Source organism: Diadema antillarum, unplaced genomic scaffold, assembly GCF_040938485.1.
Source record: "Diadema antillarum isolate AM-2024a unplaced genomic scaffold, OU_Dant_1.0 scf00000030, whole genome shotgun sequence".
Taxonomy (NCBI): domain Eukaryota; kingdom Metazoa; phylum Echinodermata; class Echinoidea; order Diadematoida; family Diadematidae; genus Diadema; species Diadema antillarum.
Genome location: NW_027270919.1, coordinates 212,363 through 232,004, shown reverse-complemented (window position 1 = coordinate 232,004; position 19,642 = coordinate 212,363). Strand labels below are relative to the sequence as shown.

Sequence of the window (19,642 nt, the reverse complement as noted above, 5' to 3'; positions counted from 1 at the left end):
TCTTGAAGAGTTCTACATCATTATTGAAAACTGAGAATCTACTCTCGGAATTTTTATAAAAGTTATCTTTATAGGCTTTGCCACATAGGGTAAGCAACCTTTTGACAAGCAGAAAACAAAACTGCCGATTAACAAATATCTTTAGATAAGTACTATGTTGATATATTTTTGTTATGTATGATATGACCTAATATCTGTGTTTTGATATGACGGTTACATTTTGTCTTTTCCTCAATGTTTACAGTAAAGAGATAAATCTATTCGTTTCCGATAAAGCTAATTCTTAATTCACACTAACAATCAGGCATCTTTAAGTATTATTTTTATGAGTCAAATACTTAGAACTGCCTGCATGATACAAAGCAAAAGAAAATCCGAATCTTAAAATCTTTATCTATTTTTTAAACAGTTACAGTAGCTGTTAAATGAATGCCCTGTACATATTGCTCCCGATGTACATACCAATAGCAGTGGTAAATAGAGAAATCACCCTAACGTAATGGCTGTGTGAATAGACCATCTCCTTCTGTTTTCAAAGCTATCTGTAATACATTTTAATATCAAAACACACATAATATTGGTCGTGACTGGTTGGCGACATTGAACATTGTATGATATGAAAACATGTCCGTTTTAAAAAGTACTCATCATTTCATATAGTATGGCGGGGATTCGGCTCACCTGCGTAGCTCGTCTGCCTCCCAATCCAAAAGAACCGAGTGAGATTCCCGAGTAGGTTGTGTGTAATCATACTGGCCCCTCGTAATCATACAGTACTGTCCCCTCTAAGAGGCAATAGCCTACATTCTATGGACAGGCAGTAAAACGCAGGTCCCGTGTGTGAGTTACTGTGGTCCACTTATTCCGACCCGAAAAAAAAAAAGGTGATTAGCAATAATAGTCAGCAAACGGTATTAACCATAAATACTTTTGAATGAATGAATGAATGAATGAATGAATGAATGAATGAATGAATGAATGAATGAATGAATGAATGAATGAACGCGGGAGTGAATGAATGAATGCAGGAGGGAATGCATAAATGAATGAATGAATGAATGAATAAGACTGGTATGAACGCACTGTTATGGATCCTGTTATTGGCTATGTGCACACCATGTGCACTATACTACCCCCACCCCTCCGCCCTAGGAACTGTGTACGAAGGTCCATGTGAAATATACCTGCCTTTGTCGTAGTATAATGCTGTCTATAATCATCATCCCTCATTCCTAATAATAAACAACGAACTGCCATTAGAAGACACTGGTTCCCAATTCAAGCGTGATTTATGTCACAATGCTTCCCGAGAGAAGTTATTCTAATGGTATACAATCAATGTATATAATTATAGGGTCTTTATAGTCTTAATTATGTGCAAACTGAAATCAGCCTTAAAGGTACTGTTTACCGTTGGGAGCAGTGATTTAAAAGTTGTACGAGTTATCACATTTAATAATACATATGTGTAGGTCAGTTCTATCACAAAACATCCTATCATGTAAAAATTTTGCAATAAAACGTAAAATATACGGAGATGTCACTATTTTTCTCACTGAACCAAAGCCGTAGACGGTTCGTTGTTATTATAACTATTGCTACTACATTTTTTATATCTAACAATACTTAATGTTAATTATACTGATTAACTTTTTACACTGGTTGTTTCTCTCCCTAACTCTCATTTTAGAACTATTTTGAAGCACTAAACCTGGATTTTTTTATTTCCTCTACAAATGGTAAACAATGTCTTTCGTTTGATAGATCAATCTCGTTTTGTCTGATCTAATTTCTACTGAACTCCTGATTTTAAGGGGGAGCAGTGGCGGATCTACGGGGGGGGGGGGGTCAGGGTTCCCCCCCCCCCCCTTTGGACTGCCCAGTAAAAAAAAAATAACACACAAACCAACAACAAATGGTTAATCAATCATTTCAAGACCAAAATGAACAATATAGGCACTTTTCTTGTCTAAAAGTTGTCAATTTCATAACTGAAAATGCACAAGCTCGCCCCTAGCCGGGCGAAAATTATAATACACTAACAATATACAGTATATTATTATATCTATACACTAATATTTACTTATGAGTAAATTTAGTGTATAGATGGTAGCCTCGCGTCCTCGAGTGTGCCCGGTGGAACATACCTTTAGTAAACCCTATACATTTTTCCTTTTCTTCTATTCTTTCTATTAATACATGTAGGAATTTTTTTTTTTTGCTCCAACAATGCGAATACGTTTTAGCTTTTAGTGAATACATTTCAGACGAAAGGCAAAGTGAGATTGGCTCGCTCGCTCTGTCCGTAAATATAGTAAAATGAATAATTTGCATAAGTTATGATCATAGTCCTTCTCAGTGATTTTTTTTACTATGTTTAATTCCCTAGAAATTTTATTCAAATTCTCTAAAAACGCTACTTTTATAATCTGTTTTTACAAAATGTCCCTACCGTGGGAAGGGGTATCCACCTCCCGCACCCTCCCTCTCTCGGTCGCTTCGCTCCCTCGCCGAGGTTCTCATACACCATCACATAAAATAATGCACTCCCGCATGTTATAATCATAGTCCTATGCGATGATTCTTTCCACTGGTCAATTCCCTAGAAATTAGCTTGTAAATGCTATTTAAACGCGACTTTTGTACTCCGTTTTTACAAAAAGTCCCTTTCCTCCCCTTCCTGCACCCCCCCAAAAAAAAAAATATATATATATTTGGGAAAAAAAGGAGAAAAAATAGAGCATGCAAGTATGCTTACAATCGCAAGCTGGCAACCCTAAAAATGAAAAATCGCCCTACTGTGGGAGGGGAATGCCCCCCTCACACACCCTCCCGCCCCCTCGCTCCCTTCGCTCTCTCGTAATACCCAGCTCAGCCCCTGAAAACCCCTTCTTGGAAAAGAAAAAAAGCTAGATCCGCCCCTGTCCACTAAAAATGATAACTTTCTTCGGACTTTCTCTATCTCTTCTGATGAATAGCAGAACGACACAGGTGGCGTTTTCCCGCCCTCTACAGCCGTAATATTAGTTTTTCTGGTGTAGTCTCATTGGTTTGTTGCTCGTTCTCAGGCCTTGCAGGTTCATATTCTGCTTCAACTGTGCGATTTATCATTGGAGTGCTGTCATTGACGAGTTGCCTACTTTCGGACGTGATAAGTTCAACTTCCATGCATTCGGTTGAGCCATTTTCTACTAACGCGTTCTCATTGGTTCGTTGCTCGCTCTGAAGAAATGATGCGCTGTCGGGATTTGCAGATTGTCGGTTGTCTGTTGTATTGGTGTTTGACAGCAAATCTTGCTTACAAATCCGGCCTTTGTATCTTAATGCACATAATATCATTATACACACTAACATCATCGCTAAAAGAACCAATATCACCAGAACAATTACTTTTATGTGACTTTTACCAGGAGAGTTTGGTTCACTTGTATCGGGTGATGTGAAATCGTTGATTTCATCGGATGATCCTTTTGTGCTCTTTGGTGAGTCAGTGCTATGACAGCTAAAGTTCAAATTTGGGCAAAATCCCTCACGCACTCCATTTATCGGCTGTTTGGCGAAAGAAGGCGGCTCATTACAAGTAGGAGTATCAACGTATGTTCTTAAATTTTCCTGCGACTGTAGTCTGGAGTACCAAAGACGAAGTGTTTCCAGTTGACAGTCACAGTTCCAAGGATTGCCTTCGAGTAAAAATACTTGCAGACTACCCAGTCTCTCCTCCGTTAGACTCTCCAGACTCGTCAATTTGTTATTGCGCATGTCCAGAGTCGTAATTTGCGGGAGGAGGAGAATTCTGCCAGTAGAAATCAATTGGTTGTCAGAGAGAATGATCGTTTGAAGTCGACTTAAGTGCGCAAAAATGTTGCTTGGTAATATCTTCAGTTTGTTAGACCCGAGGTCGAGAACTTCCAGATGTCTTAAATTATCGAAGACACCAGTACTAAGACTTGATAAGCTGTTGTTGTACACAGCAATTAACTTCAAATTGGCCACTAACTGAAAGCTGCCTGTTTTAATGCCGTAGATGTTATTGTTGCTCAAATATATGTCCTGAAGATCACTTGAGCCATTCAGGGTGAGATGGTCGAATATCTCGAGATTGTTACTTTGAAGGTCAATCCGTTTCAGCTTTGGTGCACCAGAGAAGGCGTTGCCTTCCAACTAAAGAGAAAATAGGAACAGCAATTATTTTGATGCACTTATGAATATTCAGAATTTGCATGGCATGAGACGTGAATGGGAGATTTAGCTTCAAGGTTTATAGTCCTTTGTATTACAATCTAAGGCGATATGCCTCTAATTTTGAGAGTTCGGATATGTACATGTCATTGCCAGTGGCTATATTTTATGGTCTTCACTAACGTGTTTCCTCTTTTAGAACGCGATCACGTTCTTGCAAGACTAAATATTTGTGTTCATGACTATTAAGTGTCTTGCTGGCCACTATAATACCCATTTTTTTACATTCTTTTGTTCTGTTTGAAATTTCCACAATATATTGTGGCGATTGTAACCAATAGAAGAAATCAATTTCCGTTCCTCATGTCTTACTGACTTCTCGGCAATTTATACCTTTTATCTACACAAGTATTAAAATATCTGATCCTTTGAAATAAGGGAATTCTTACTTTCAAAATAAGCCGCTTATTAGCCTTGTCATGAATATAACTTTCAATATGAAAAAAAAAAAGAAACCAAACTAGGCAAGACTCATGTCATCCGTCACAAATCATGGTGATGTTGTAATACTCAATAGCAATGATTCATTTTCACGAGTACTATGGTTGCTGCTGCCAAATCTTTAACGTCAAAAACACTGAATTTCATTGGAATGTTTGACTACAAACCAATGGATGCGGGGGGGGGGGGAGCGAATTGATGATCTTCGTCCGCTGTGTAAATGTGATTTCGACCAAGAAAACTGTTCAGCGAGGCATGTGAAACTGTTTAGAATAGTAAACATCTTTCTCATTCTACTTGTGATCCTAATGAAACTCAAATTGACGTTTATATAGCATAACTAGCTCTCACTGTAAAAAATAAAGCGAAAAATAAAAATATTCTATCCCCTTTATGTGAAGTCATTGTGAAGTTGAAATTATAAAATTTTGGTCTACAAAGAGAATGAAGAGTATAACAAAATAAGAATATACCAATGCCTTCGGCTCGTCTTATTTTCCTAAAATAAAATGTGCCAAACTGGCGCACACAGGGCGCTGATTCTCTTTGTCCCTTTGTTCTTGTGCGTCACAGTGGTGCGATGCGCACGCTGGATGTGCGCTTTGAATGATGGGATGTAAAATCTAGAGATTATTTTGCTTTAGAGGTCACACCGTCATGGCGGGGCGAATTATCGCGATAATTTATAAGAGGAGGATTTCTTGGGATTTGCATCGTGATGCTGACCGCAATAACAATAATTAGGCCAAGTATGGTTATTTGTCCTCACGGGCAAAAATCTGGAAATTTAGAGGGCGACCCAAATCTCGAGATTTGAATCCCGCTGAGTTGCCTACGTGTGAATCCCACTTGCAATATGCGTTGCAATGATGTGATAGGGCCAGGTATCACTATTGTTGCACTATTGGCAAAAGATATTTTTATTTTGATGTGCAAACGAACGCGAACGTTGTGAGGTGTTGACATCAGCATCACCCCCTTTAATCTATCATTCAGATCGATGTCATTGTTTTACTGCAATTTTTTAATCCCCCTTTTAATTGAGCTTATATATATACACTGTATGACCCTACTCTGTTTACTGTTTGCACCAGATGGACTCGTTTACAGACAAAAAAAGAAGAAGAAAAGAAATGGAATGCTTTAAAGGATTCTCATACTCTGCAAATTATATTTTATTGCTGATCCGAGCGATCCAAATGAAGAGACACTGTCGTGTAAATGTTATGGCGTCTTACCTGTCTGATTCTGTTGTAGGACAAGATGAGAACCTCTAGGTTGGAGAAGCCCTCGAAGGTTCCTGGTTCGATTCTCTCGATCTGATTGTGACGTAACGAGAGGTGGGAAGCAGCATTACACTCCATGGGTACTTCACTCAGCTGTCTATAATCACAGTCTGCTTCTCGCATTCCCTCTAAATAGGTGCATTTGGTGTCGCATGAAGCACGGATCGGAGTGGTCAAACGTTGCCCGCTATAGTAATCTAACAGAAGAGCAACCAGACAAAGTATCACAAGCTTTGTCCCCATCGCTGATATTGGCGTTAAACTGAGCAATACTAGAGAGAGGATAATATATCTTGAATTTTCATGTGTACAAATATAACTTCCAATTGATGCATCCAGGAAAATCGAATCTGTTTCCAGAGGAAGATACAGATGTCGTTTGCTGTTGTTAATATCGACAGTAACATGTTCACTTATAGTCGGACATTTTGTTCGGGTGTAGCCTTTTGACAAGGCCTCGTGGCCGAGGAATGAGACTAAAAATTCGCGAAGGCGGTACAATCTTTGTCCATGGTTGAAACCATGGACAAAGACCTTAGTTTTTAATGGGGCGCCAAGTGTCGCATGGCCTATTAAGTTACGAAATCAGTAATTTCGTCGACAAAACGTCCATTTCGTTAACGAAATGATCATTTTGTTAGGAAATGGACATTTTGTCGAAGAAATGACTGATTTCCTAACGTGAGAGGGCCTTCCGACACTTGGCGCCCCGTACAAAACAACGGTCTTTGTCCATGGTTTTAAAGGTACAGTTTACCTTTGGGAGCAGTGATTTTAAAAATTTTCGACTTATCACATTTGATGCATGTGTGTAGGTCAGATGTATCACAAAACATCCTGTCATGTATAAAAAAAAAATTTGCAATAAAACCTAAAATATAGGGAGATATCACTGTTTTTCCTATTAAACCATAACTGTAGACTGTTTAGTCTAGAAACAATTTTATTATAACTATTGGTCACATTTATCTAATAATACTTAACATTGATTATCCAGATTAGAATTTTTACAATGGTTGTTTTTATGCCTAACTCATATTTTAGAACTATTTTGAAGCACTAAAGCTGGGTTATTGTTTCATCTGCAAATGGTAAATAATGCCTTTAAATCATGGACAAAGATTGTGCCACCCGTGAATTCGGGCCTCGGTGTGGTTTACGTTCACCCTTGCCGGTAGTCTCAGCCACGAAGCCTTGTCAAAAGGGTAGGAGTGAAAACAAACCCAAAATCGCCGTATCGTTTAGATGAAATTATCTACTTTTCTTCCAAAATTGACCCCGAAATTCCTTGAAACTGTCAAATATTGTCCACCTGAACATTTATGTCAGCCACAACGAGTTTGTATTCAAAAATTACGTAAAAGATTGGTAATTTCGAGGATTCTGAGCGCCGATCTCGACGCCGTACGCGTTGTCTGTATCATGCAGGCATAATACACATAGATTCGTACACATCCACAGGCGAGCTGTTTGTTTTCACTACACAGCTAAATCTGAAGTAACGTACACTCATCCATGAGAATAGCAATGTATACTGTTTTGGGCGAAATATGGTTTTGAATAATAACAGCACAGTTCATTCAGGGAGATGGGCCTTGAACCTCCCTCGTTTGTTCCACACAAAGCAGCCCATTATTGCAGACTTTCGTTCGGGGAATCCCCTCCGACCCGCGTGACAATACTACTGGTACGTATGTCTTTGTCGGTGCGACAAGATGGCTGCAGTTAAAGGGATGTAGGCCTACAGTTTTTGTATAGACGGGGCTGCACGTTTCCAACTTTGTACATGTGTGTGTGTGTGTGTGTGTGTGTGTGTGTGTGTGTGTGTGTGTGTGTGTGTGTGTGTGTGTGTGTGTATGTGTGTGTGAGACAATGACAAACCTCTTATGAAATAATAGAATAATATTTAAAATTTTATAGAGTGGTTTCTAAATATCTCACAGAACGTTAAAAGCTGAATCCTCATCTCAACCAGAACTGTACAATGCCTTTATAAGGTTTAGATTAAAAGAATAAATGAAAAGACAATAAAGGCTGTGATATATTGATAGTGTTTTTATGTATATCTGTCATATTACTATCAAATAGTATTAAGAATGCCCTATAATATCCATAAATATTATATAAATAAAGTAGGCCTACATTAAGCCCTATGAGAGAGAGAGAGAGAGAGAGTAGACGTTGAAATGAAACTTTTGTATGAAATGGAAATTATCTATGACATTTTGAAGTCATACACCTAAACAAAACTAGACTGACTGTGAGACTAGGATTAGATCAGACTATCTTTTATAAAGGGACTCCCCATGTAACTTTAGCTCTATGAGTTCTATTTAACCATTCATGCCTAAGGCAGGCACTAATCATCCAACTCAGTTTAGATCCTTAGATCCTTAACTTAATCCTTAGATTGTTCATCTTTTCCTTCACTTCACTAGGTTACAGCCAATTCACAGTCTTATTCCGATATGAGGTCTATACAGTAAAGCCTCAGGATGCTTCTTGCGGACAAAAAAGTTGCAGATAATCAACTCGTAGTCTTTAAAACGCAGACTGAACTTGAGGGGAATTAATGAGTAAAGAAACAAATTAGAGATAGATAAGTATATACAGAATAGACAGATGAGGGGATGCGTAAAAAGAAAATTCAATCGGTGACGCGTAAATAGAGACAGCTCAAAGAAAAACAGAGGTGCATGTAAGTATGGAGTAACAACGTAGCTCCGCGGTATACACAACTTCATATGAAATCAATGACGATAATGATACATTTTTTTAATTTTATTATCATTATACTTTGCTTTGTTTGCATGTATGTGTGGTGAGTGTATAACTTTAGTGGAACCAAATGCTACGGAAGTTGTTGCCCCTTGCTAAAAACATATTGAAACGTGCACGAACACACCCCGTAATTAATTGAAAGCACTCCTTTGTCATTTTCTTTCGTCGCTTCTGCATCTCTCTTTGTTGCTAGTGTCCATTATTATGACTTATAGGATAACCGAGATGGTCTATTGATGGTTGTGTTTGTTGTGAATGACTATAAAGATCTTATTAATAATAACTTCGTGCTGTGATAAAATAAAAGTTGTTAGACAGGCCTTTTACGATTGAAAGCTTGGAGGGGGGGGGGGGTTATTCCCCATGCAAGCACCAGTTACAGCATGATGATGGATTCAAAGTCAATGTTTACATCGACCCAAAGGCTATAGAAAGGAAATACTGAGTACATGAATGATCTGCAGATACTTCTCAGCCTTGGTATACAGTCGACATTAAAAAAAAAGAAGATCTGTACAAAATGAGTAGGGTGGCAAGAAGCAACATAAGGGCTTTGTCCATAGCTATTAACCATGAACACTGAGTCTGTGATTATGATTGGGTGGTATGTGCTGATTGATAATGACTCAGTGGTTGACCTCGGCCAGAAGTAGATATCTTTTGTCATGCAGAAAAACAGAGCGTGGTGGTGATTCTGCATACAGTTAGAAAACAGTTTACTCGTGACAGAATAAATGAAATGGCAGTTGCTGTACGAATTTCGACACTTTTATTTGACGAGCATTTTCTGTTTGATTTTGTAAAATAATTCAAGTTGACTTAGTACCTACAAAGTACAGTAGTGCAATCCATAAGACTACGCCATGCCTTGCATCGGTTAAAGGAGCGGCCACTGTAAACACACATGCACATAGTATAGTCAAGGAGGTCTTATACATGGAGTTCCAACTGGCTGTAAATATTCAAACAGTTGTAAGATTTCTATTGATGTACAAAAGAATTCCACAGGTGCACTTGTGCCTTTGATGATCGATGTTCCAAGACGCCGTCTTGCTGAGCAATCTGAAGATTCATTTTTAACGTTATCATAATGCTGGCCATATTTTGCTTATCTATTTATTAAATGAAATGACATTTCTCTTAGTAATAAAGCATGTAAAACAAAAGTCAATTCCGTCAAGAAATTTGCACAAAAGTGTAAATAATTCTTTATTGATAGATATATCAGATTAGTGCCCGCATATGCCCAGTCGAGTAATTTTCATCTTCATTTCAGCATTTTTTCCTCAATTTCTGTTCGCGCATCCTCGTGTCTGTCATGTCTGTACCACCTACCGTTTATAAGAAGGGATAGCGAAAAGTAATTACCATCACAAAGACATATCTTCCTTTGAAAGTGGTTGGTGATTATGCAATGTGACACGAGTCAATTGTCTTCGTATCGGCGCGGCAGATCCTGTTTGGCACATGATTCAAATATTTTTGAGCGGCGGCTTTGAACATGGATCAAAGGGAATAACTTTGTTGTTACTCCATCTCTTCAACCTCCTTGGTATAGTGACCCTCGATTGAAAGTGGTTTGTGTCGCCTCTTAACCCCTCAGTTGCTGGTAGGCTTTGATTTGGGAATGAATCCTGTAAGCCTATGGTGGTTGTGTTAGTTTGTAATTAGGAAACGGAACTCAGAAGCAGCATGTTTGTGCATCGCAAAAAAAAAGGGGGGGGGGGGTTTCACTATTGTCAAATACTTCGGGGGAATAAAAAATCTCCCCGTGGCACTATGACATGGAGAGGTTCTCAAATTCTAAGCTACTGAAGCTTGAGAGTGCCATCAAGAAGGCGAAATAATTCCTCGCCTTCTCGACCTTTTCTGTTACATGAAGGTGACAAGAAACAACATTCTAATGGCTACATTACGTTCGTTTGCCACTAAATGGCGCAACATAGAATTATTATTCACCACATAACATCAGATCACACTAGAATACAAATGCGCTTTGAAATGTGAGTCATTCAATGTCATATTTTCAAAAAAAAGCTATACAAGTCATAAATTCTGCTAAGAATTTGTCAAATTTACATTACACTCAGCCATATTTTGGCAGAAAGAAGCAAGTCCCAAATTTGTATACAGTAAGTATTGTTAATTTAACATGCATGATATCAAAAATAGGATCACACATATAATTTTTTTAATGTCAAATTGATATAAATAAATAAATAAATAAATATATATATATATATATATATATATATATATATATACTGTGTGTCCAGGTCAAGATGTTCAAACATTGAACTGATGTCAATGTAAATATTTTTTTTTGCTTATTGATATGAAGCATGGTCCATATGTTACTTTCTTAATAATCGACGCATACGTTGTGTTTAGTGAGTTAAACTGTCACAAATGTGCGATTCCGTCCCACAAAACCAAATTAAGCAGTTTCAGCCTAGGAAGTCACTATACAGAGGGATGATGGTGGTATTTGTAATGAAGGGAGCTTATAGAACTATTTCTGTGTCGGAATGCTGTCCGGTGCCACTTCAATGGGTTTGATGCTTTACGTAGAATGTTTTTCTGGACTTTAATAGAGTAAGCAAATAGGTAGGCTTGCAAAGTAGTTCTGCGCTGTTGTTAGATATCCACCAGACCTGTGTGGCAGCAAAGGCAGGGCCCTTTGGCTGTTTGGGCACTTGAATAGACCATGAACTGCAGTCTTTTTTTCTTAAAAGCAACATTCTAGTAGGTTTATGTATGTATATATATATATATATATATATATTCATCATTTATGTTTGTGGGTAGGTAGGAACATCCAATCTTGACGAGTTACACATGCATGTATCATCATTGAAAGCTGAGAATCTATTCCCTCGCAATATTAAAAGTGACCTTTTATGGGTTTTGTTACGCAGGGTCATATCATCTGTATCCGTGTCAAGTAAAGGTTGGGGAGGAAGATTCACAAAACATTCATTAACAGAGACAATGATATTTACAAGGAGCCTTTCGTCAAATGGAAAACAAAATGGATGGCTGACGGATAATATAAAGGAACGCAATATGATATATATAACACGTCTTTGTGATAAAGCTTCATATATTTGCATTATCTACATATTGAATACATATATATGTACGTATATATCTGTCATACACTTTCTTCAACTTTTACACTAAAGGAACGAAATACATTCGTGTGGCATAAAGTAGTTGTTATAGTGACACTTATTGCATTCTCTAAAAACAAACATAATAGTACAAATCTTCTGTTATGCTACTCCCAAGGAATGTAATACAAGTGTAAATATATACCAATAATAAAGAGAGTAGTCATCAAACGTGTACATACACCATCTTTTCATCTCATCAATATAATCCAACTATAATTATTTATACACACATGACATGATTTATGATTGGTTGGTGACATTGGACATTGTTCGGTCTCTTCGAATCAGAAATGTATATTAAATCTCAATTTTTGAAAAATTTAAATAAATATTTTTTAATCTGATCTAATTCTGGCAATCCACCTCTTTTTGAAAGAAGTACGATATCCCTATATTTCTTTCTTAGCACTGGTATTACGCTCTAGACTGCATTGGATCGAGAGATGCCAGCACACCGGACCTTATTGTGCATTAATAATAGTACAGCCCCAAGTAAATGCCATTTAAAGAAGAAATCCACCTAAAAAATAAATAGACTTCAAGAGAAAGAAAAAAAATATTCCCTACAAAATGATACAAAAATGACAGAATATCACATTTTTTGTCAATCCTTGTGAATATTCAAATGAGAGGGTAGATGATGTCAAACCCTCAAAATTTTTCATGTATGATATGTTGTATATGAGATTCGGAAAAAATTGTCATTTTTAGTTCGTACAGTAAAACATGTTCCCACGCTAAGATATATCAGAGTTTACACTTTTTTGGTGGTTTTAAGACAAATTTAATATTCCAAAAGTTGAAGTAGAATATATTCTTGTCATTTCTGTATGTGAAATGAATAAGAAATTGTGAGAGCATGGCATCGTCAACTTGCTAATTTGAATATTCATAAGGACTGATCAAGAAATGTTTTTTGAAAAATGTGAAATTTCAAAATGTCATTACATCGTCTTCCTTATATCTTATATGATTATTGTCATTTCGTATCGTTCAGTAGAGAATTTTTTTATCTTTCTTTTGAAGTTTATCTATTTTGTGGGTGGATTTCCTCTAAAACAGTAGATTAAACAGACACATATATGAGAACCAACCCAGTTGCTGCGTGCCATCGGCTTGTAATATGTGTACCGGAGAGCAGAGCATTTTTTTTTCTGAAACCTTTTGTGAAAGGGGATGGAAATTAAAAACGTGGGCACTTTCGGACCCTCTCTCTCTCTCTTCTGATATACATTGGGATGGCACATTTAGTGTTTTCCTGGCATCAACTGTCGTATCCGTTTTTCGTTATTCTTTGTTGGTGTAGTCTCGTTGATACTTTGCATGCTGTCAGACATTGTATGTTCACTTCTTTGTTCTTTAGCTGAGGTTCTTATCATTGGAAATCTCACTGGCTAGTGGCCCGCTTTCAGACTTGGCTCGTTTAATTGTACTTTCAGCTGACTTATTTACCATTGACGTATTCACATTTATTCCTTGCTCGTTCTGACATGATGTTTGAGGAGACGGAGTGCTGTTAGAATGCGTAAGTTGACTGTCGTCTCTTTTCCTGTGGTTTAATCGCAAATTAAACAACAGGACAGTCACGAAACTTTCTGCAGCATGTGTATATCAAATTAGAAAATATACTCATCACTACCGACACTACTAAAAGAATTAACAAGAGTGAAACAAATATTTTAGCGTAACTGCTACCTTGAGAATTAGGTGTACTTAGTTCCGGTAATGTGACAGTCCTGATTTTCATCAGATAAATCTTCAGTGCTCTTTGGTAAGTCAGTGGTAGAGCTGATGTCTAAATTTGGGCAATATAACTCAAGAACTCCGTTTATTGGTTGCTTAGCGAGGGAAGGCGGCTTATGACAGGTGGGACTATCGACGTATGTTCCATAATCTCCTTTCAAATGTACTTTGGAGTACCAAAGACGAAGTGATTCTAGTTGACAGTCACAGTTCCAGGGATTGCCTTCGAGTAAAAATACTTGAAGACGACCCAGTGTCTCCTCCGTAAGATGCTCAAGCCTCGTCAAGTTGTTATTGCGCATGTCCAGAGTCGTGATTTGTGGGAGAAAAACTCTTCCAGGAGAAATCAACTGGTTGTTAGAAAGGATGAGCGTCTGAAGTCGACTCAGGGGGGCAAAAATGTCACTTGGTAATATTTTGAGATTGTTAAACCCGAGATCGAGAACTTCTAGATGCCTCAAATTATCAAAGACACCATAACTAAGACTTGACAAGCTGTTGATGTACAGGGCAATGGACTCTAATTTGGTCACACACTGAAATGTGTCTGTTGCAATGTCTTTGATGCCGTTGTTGCTCAAGTGTATGCGTCGAAGATTACCAGAGCCATTTAGGGCAAGACGGTCGAATATCTTGAGATTGTTACTTTGAAGATCGATCTGTTTCAGCTTCGGTGCGCCAGTGAAGGCGTTGGCTTCCACCTGTAAGACAGAAAAGATAGGAACAACATTTATTTTGATGTACAATGTAATTTGAATATTCACATTGTGTCTGACATGAGATGAATTTGAGATTTATAGCTTGAACAATTGTAGACATTTGATATCTGTTCTCAAACTTTCGGTTTGTTGTTTAGAAGTAGAATACACTTCAAAATGATTGCACTATCTTTATATGGTCCTTTACAAATGAAGGACCATATAGGGTGCTGAACGGTGTATACTTCTTGAATAGCTGTTCTTATATCTCTTCTATTCTTCATTCAAAGTAGTCTTTATTTGACTATAGCGACACTGTACGGGTATCATGTCTATTTGTACGTGAATACGTCAATAAATTACTGTAATCTATTCTAATTCTAAGAATTTATTATCGCAAAACAAAGTCTCAGTCTGATCACGCGGATTTAAGTTAAAAATTACTCTCAACAATTTTTTTTTTCAATAATAAAATGTTTTCCAAAAGGAATTGCATGCGTATTGCCCCAAACTAGAATTCCGTAATTCAAATTAAGTGAGATAAAACTGGAGTAAAGCATTGTTAATGTAGAAAATGGTAAAAGATATTTCAGTCTATTGATATATCAAAATTTGTGAAATTGTTTCACAAAGAACATGAACATGATCTTTCCATGAAGGTTTATTATCCATACAAATACCAAGAAATTTTATACTATTGCCTTATTGCATTAATGTACTGTATCATCTGTTGCTAAAGGGTCAAGCGTAGAGCTTATTATTGGCGACCGTTCTGTACGGCAATTCATAACAAATGTACTGTATTTGTCTTACAGATGTATGTAATCAAAATTGTTGAAATTGTAGAAACTAGCTATAATGACTATCAAAATTGTATATTTTTGATAATTATTGAAAAAGAAAGAATTGTAAATGTTGTCATACAGAGAATACATATAAATCAAATCAAATCAAATTGATTAATGTGAATGAGATGTTGCAATAACACAAATGTTGTCTACAAACCAAAGGAAGAGTATAAATAATATCATCATACATACAGTCGCTTCGTCTAATATGTATATTAATGCGGACAGGACCAATACCACTGTTCGTGATCTTCGTGAAACTTAATTCTGCCATTCGGTTTGATATCAATCTTTCCAGTAAAATCGCAATAAAAAAGAAAGAGATCATTGTTGCTGCACTACTGCCAAAAGATGATTTTGTTTTGATGTGGACGACAGGGGGAATGTTGAGGGTATGGCATTATCGCAATGTTTAATCACTATAGACCACGGGCAGTGTCACTGTATCATTGGAATTCACTAACCTTTTCACCTATTTGATCATGTATGACTTTGATGGTGTCTTACCTGTCTGATTTTATTGTTGGACAAGATGAGAACCTCATTAACGAGAGGTAGGTAGCAGCATTACACTCCATGGGTACTTCACTTAGCTGTCTGTTTTCACAGTCTGCTTCTCGCGTTCCCTCTGAATAGCTGCATTGGGCGTCGCACGAAGCACGAGCTGGAGTGCATTGCACGCCATGGTGATATGACAGCAGAACAACCACACAACGTATCATAAGACTACGCGACATTTTGCTGCTATTGATCTTTTAACCGAGCAATAGAGAGAATATATTTTCATTTCACATGGTATTGCATCTAAAGAATTTTTCCACGCAATCTATTCCGGAAAGCTGACTCTCCGGATCCAGAAGAAGTTATTGACGTCGCTCACTGAGGTTGACATCGACAGAAACCAATAACAATGTATTAAAACTTTTACTGCGCATGTTTGCTACAAAACTTACCAGTGAAACCGCCCTACATTCATACTTCCATCACACTTACGCAATGCTCGGGGAATTCCACAAGGGCATAATAATGACGTGGGTACACTGAAATAAAATTAATCCGTCTAAACTTTCAGAATATCTTCCATTGTTTGGAGTGTAGCTTGGCAGCTGTTAAAATTGTGCGCTTAGATTAATCACTCTGCAGATAAACATCGGCGCTAATTGTTCAATAGATTCATGATCTAAAACCCGTAGCTAATTCCTCTTCCCTTGTACTTCATGAGGTAAAGACATGTCCATTATCATTACTCTCATGTACAGGATTCCGGTAGCTTAGCCTGTGAATGTTTCTAGCGGACAGAAAAGGAGACAATCTGCTGATAATCAAATTGAAGAGAGACTGGACTTGAGGGGATGTAAAAGGGATATTACGATTATACAAATGGAAAAAATGCAAAACGAGAGAAAGGGAGGGATAGACATGAACAGAGACATGAAAAGAAATAGAGAGGTGTAATAAAGTGTGAGCATAATATTGCTATTGTTGTTACTTCTTCTAATAAGCCACACTAGCGAGCTTTAGATCTGGGACGCGAACTCTAAAACGGAGCAGTCTCCCGGGTTGAACAATGGAGACAGGTGATGTCTTGCGCATGTGCAAGAATACCATTTGAGATTTTTTGTTTTGCTTTTAGCCTTGTAACGTCGTATTTACTAGCTTTCGCATGGCAGATCTAAAGCTCATAATGTGTCTTCTAATAGGAGGTAACAATTACAACCTTGTCTCTTCTTCATAGCCTGGGTGCTGGTGTCTTGTCTCTTCTTCATAGCCTGGGTGCTGGTGTCTTTACATGGCCGTTGATGATAATCAAAAGGCCTATAATGATGATTTTGTTACGTATAGGTGATTAACGGAAACTTACAGGTTTTCACTTTGATGAAATAATATAAGGTGTTAGACAAGGATTTCATGATCGAAAACTTGATGGGAAAAACTTATTCTTGTGGCGCCCATGGCAACACCAGTGACGGCATGACGGTGTCTTATTCAACGTTGATTTTTGCAACAACCCAGAGGGACCCCAAAGGATATAGAAATGAAATACATGAATGCCCTGTAGCTATACCTTTCCCTTGGGTAGTCGACTTTCCGCAAACAAAGAATGATATTTTTGAAAGGAGTATAGGGTGAAAAGGTGCAAAATGACGGTTTTGTCCATATTCAGGAACCATGAGCACTGAGTCTGTGATTTTGAAGGTGTGTTGGATAGTAATGAGTCATTGGTTGACGTCTTCAATAAAGTAGATCTTTTGATATGCAGAAAGCAAATGGTACTAGAGATTTTGTACAGATGGGAAACAGTTGTAAGAGAAAGGGACATGGCGGTTGCCATAGGAACTTCGACACTACAAGGACAATTATTTTCTACTTGATCCTGTTAATAGTTCAAGCAGGCACAATACCGGGGTCCAATACTGACTGGTGTTTGTAATCCATATACGGCCATGGCGTGCATTAATATCGGTTAAACGTTTTAAAGAAGCGATTTCTGTAGACGTAGGCTACATACACACACATGCACACACACACACACACACACACACACACACACGCACACACACACGCACACACACAAGCGCTTTCTATTGCTTCATAGCCTCTAAGGTCTTTGATTTGGGAATAAATCATGCAGCGTTGTACCTATGATGGTTGCGTGAACGTAACTCATCAGCAACAGGTTTGTGCTTTGAAGAAAAATTATAAAAGCCAACGAATAGTTCTATTTCTTATTGACAAATAATTGGGGGAAAAAATCTCCGCAGGCACCATCATGACATGGCGAGGATCCCAAACACTGGGCTACTGAAGCTTGAGACCGCCAAGCATTTTTGTTCACAAGAAGAAAAGGAAGAAATTGTGAGATCTCGTCTTCTGAGGTCCGAGTTGGCGTAATGTGATAGCTTGTGTGAAAATGGACAAGATCTCATACTAAGTAGTCATAACTCTCCTTGCTTCCAAGACAATGTAGTAATGTGTAATTATTCCTTCCCCCGTGTTATAGTAAGGAACAAAACACTGTGTCCCTTGGAAAGGACATCAAAATAAATGGAGGTTCCATGTGTAAGAGGCACATCATGTAAAGATCCCGCTTCATTCACTTATCGCAAAGAGCAGGGTGCATGAAACAGTGTGAAACGGTGCCGCCTCATTTTCAAGGAACCTATATGGAAGAACAACTATAGTGCAGCTGAATATGGGCTATCCAGCCATGCATCTTTTCAGATGAAAAATGATACAAACAAACAGACAGGTGGACAGACAGACATTTAAACAAACTTCTTACCAATGAAAGGCAAAGCTATCACCTGACTGGAAAGTGATCACAATTTTCATGACAATATATTGAGACATTTTAGAATATGGACAAAAAATAGAAAAAAAAATGGCATTTTCCCCTAATTTGACATATGACCAAAAATATATTAAAATTATTAAAATATTGTAATTTTTATTGCATTTACAATCATTATAATCAAGTTCAATTCAGCGTATAAGTGAGTGATTTCTAACTTACATTAGCTAGGATGTGTATCAATATAGAGAAACTAATGTAATTAATCAGTAAGAAGTGTCATTTTTATCATTTTAACGTGACCTTTGACTAATTAATTTTACCTGATGACTCATCTCCCCCCAAAAGGAAAAAAACATCGTGAAAACTGAGCATAGATCTTGAATGGCAATTGGGTTTCCCCGTTTTTGAATGCATGATGGGCTGCTTTGTGTGGGTTGAATAGCGAGTTTTCAATGTGAAATCAGTGGGGAAAAAAAAAAAGATTGGTGACAAAAAGTTTGCTCCAAAAAGCAAACAATGTTATTTGTAACTTATTTGAGTTTTGATATCAACCTCAGTGAACGATAATATCTGCAACTTCCTCTTTGCAGGGAGTAAGACTTTCTGAATACCTCAACTGGAATTCATTATTGTACACATGCAGATTTGAAATTATTCTCTACTCTCTATATTGCTCAGATTGAAGCAAACAGCAGCGATGGGAGCTGGAAATCTCGTAATAACTTGTCTGGTTGCTTTTTACATGTTAGGTCATAGCGGGCAATGCATGACAACTCCAACCAGTTATTCGTGCGACGCCCAGTGCACCTATTCAGAGGGAACGCGAGAAGCAGACTGTGAAAACAGACAGCTAAGTGAAGTACCCATGGAGTGTAATGCTGCTTCCTACCTCTCGTTACGTCACAATCAGATTGAGATAATCGAACCTGGAACCTTCGAGAGCTTCTCCAACCTCCAGATTGTTATTCTTTCCAACAATAAAATCAGACAGGTAAGACATGATCTAAGTTACTTAAGCAGTGCTTCTCATGGATTACTAAAAAAAAGTAGTAGAAAGATATCATGTTACAAACTAGCATGTGAAGAAATATAGAAATCTTCCAAACGGGACACATGAATACGACTTCTTTTTTTT

General features: G+C 37.6%; 1 protein-coding gene across 2 annotated transcripts; it reads right to left on the bottom strand.

Moving 5' to 3' along the window:
• Positions 1 to 2,884: 2,884 nt before the first annotated feature.
• On the bottom strand, positions 2,885 to 16,959 carry LOC139740865 (uncharacterized). 2 transcript variants are annotated; one of them, XM_071651459.1, is made up of 3 exons: positions 15,720 to 16,959; positions 5,919 to 6,163; positions 2,885 to 4,161 (listed from the first exon to the last, which is right to left on the bottom strand). In XM_071651459.1, exons 2-3 carry the CDS (start codon positions 6,087 to 6,089, stop codon positions 3,010 to 3,012), a joined length of 1,323 nt encoding a protein of 440 aa, XP_071507560.1. In that variant the 5' UTR covers positions 6,090 to 6,163; positions 15,720 to 16,959; the 3' UTR covers positions 2,885 to 3,009. The 2 variants fall into 2 exon arrangements, with proteins under 2 accessions (XP_071507560.1, XP_071507553.1); XM_071651452.1 differs by lacking the exon at positions 15,720 to 16,959 and having other exon boundaries at positions 5,919 to 6,446.
• Positions 16,960 to 19,642: the final 2,683 nt, after the last annotated feature.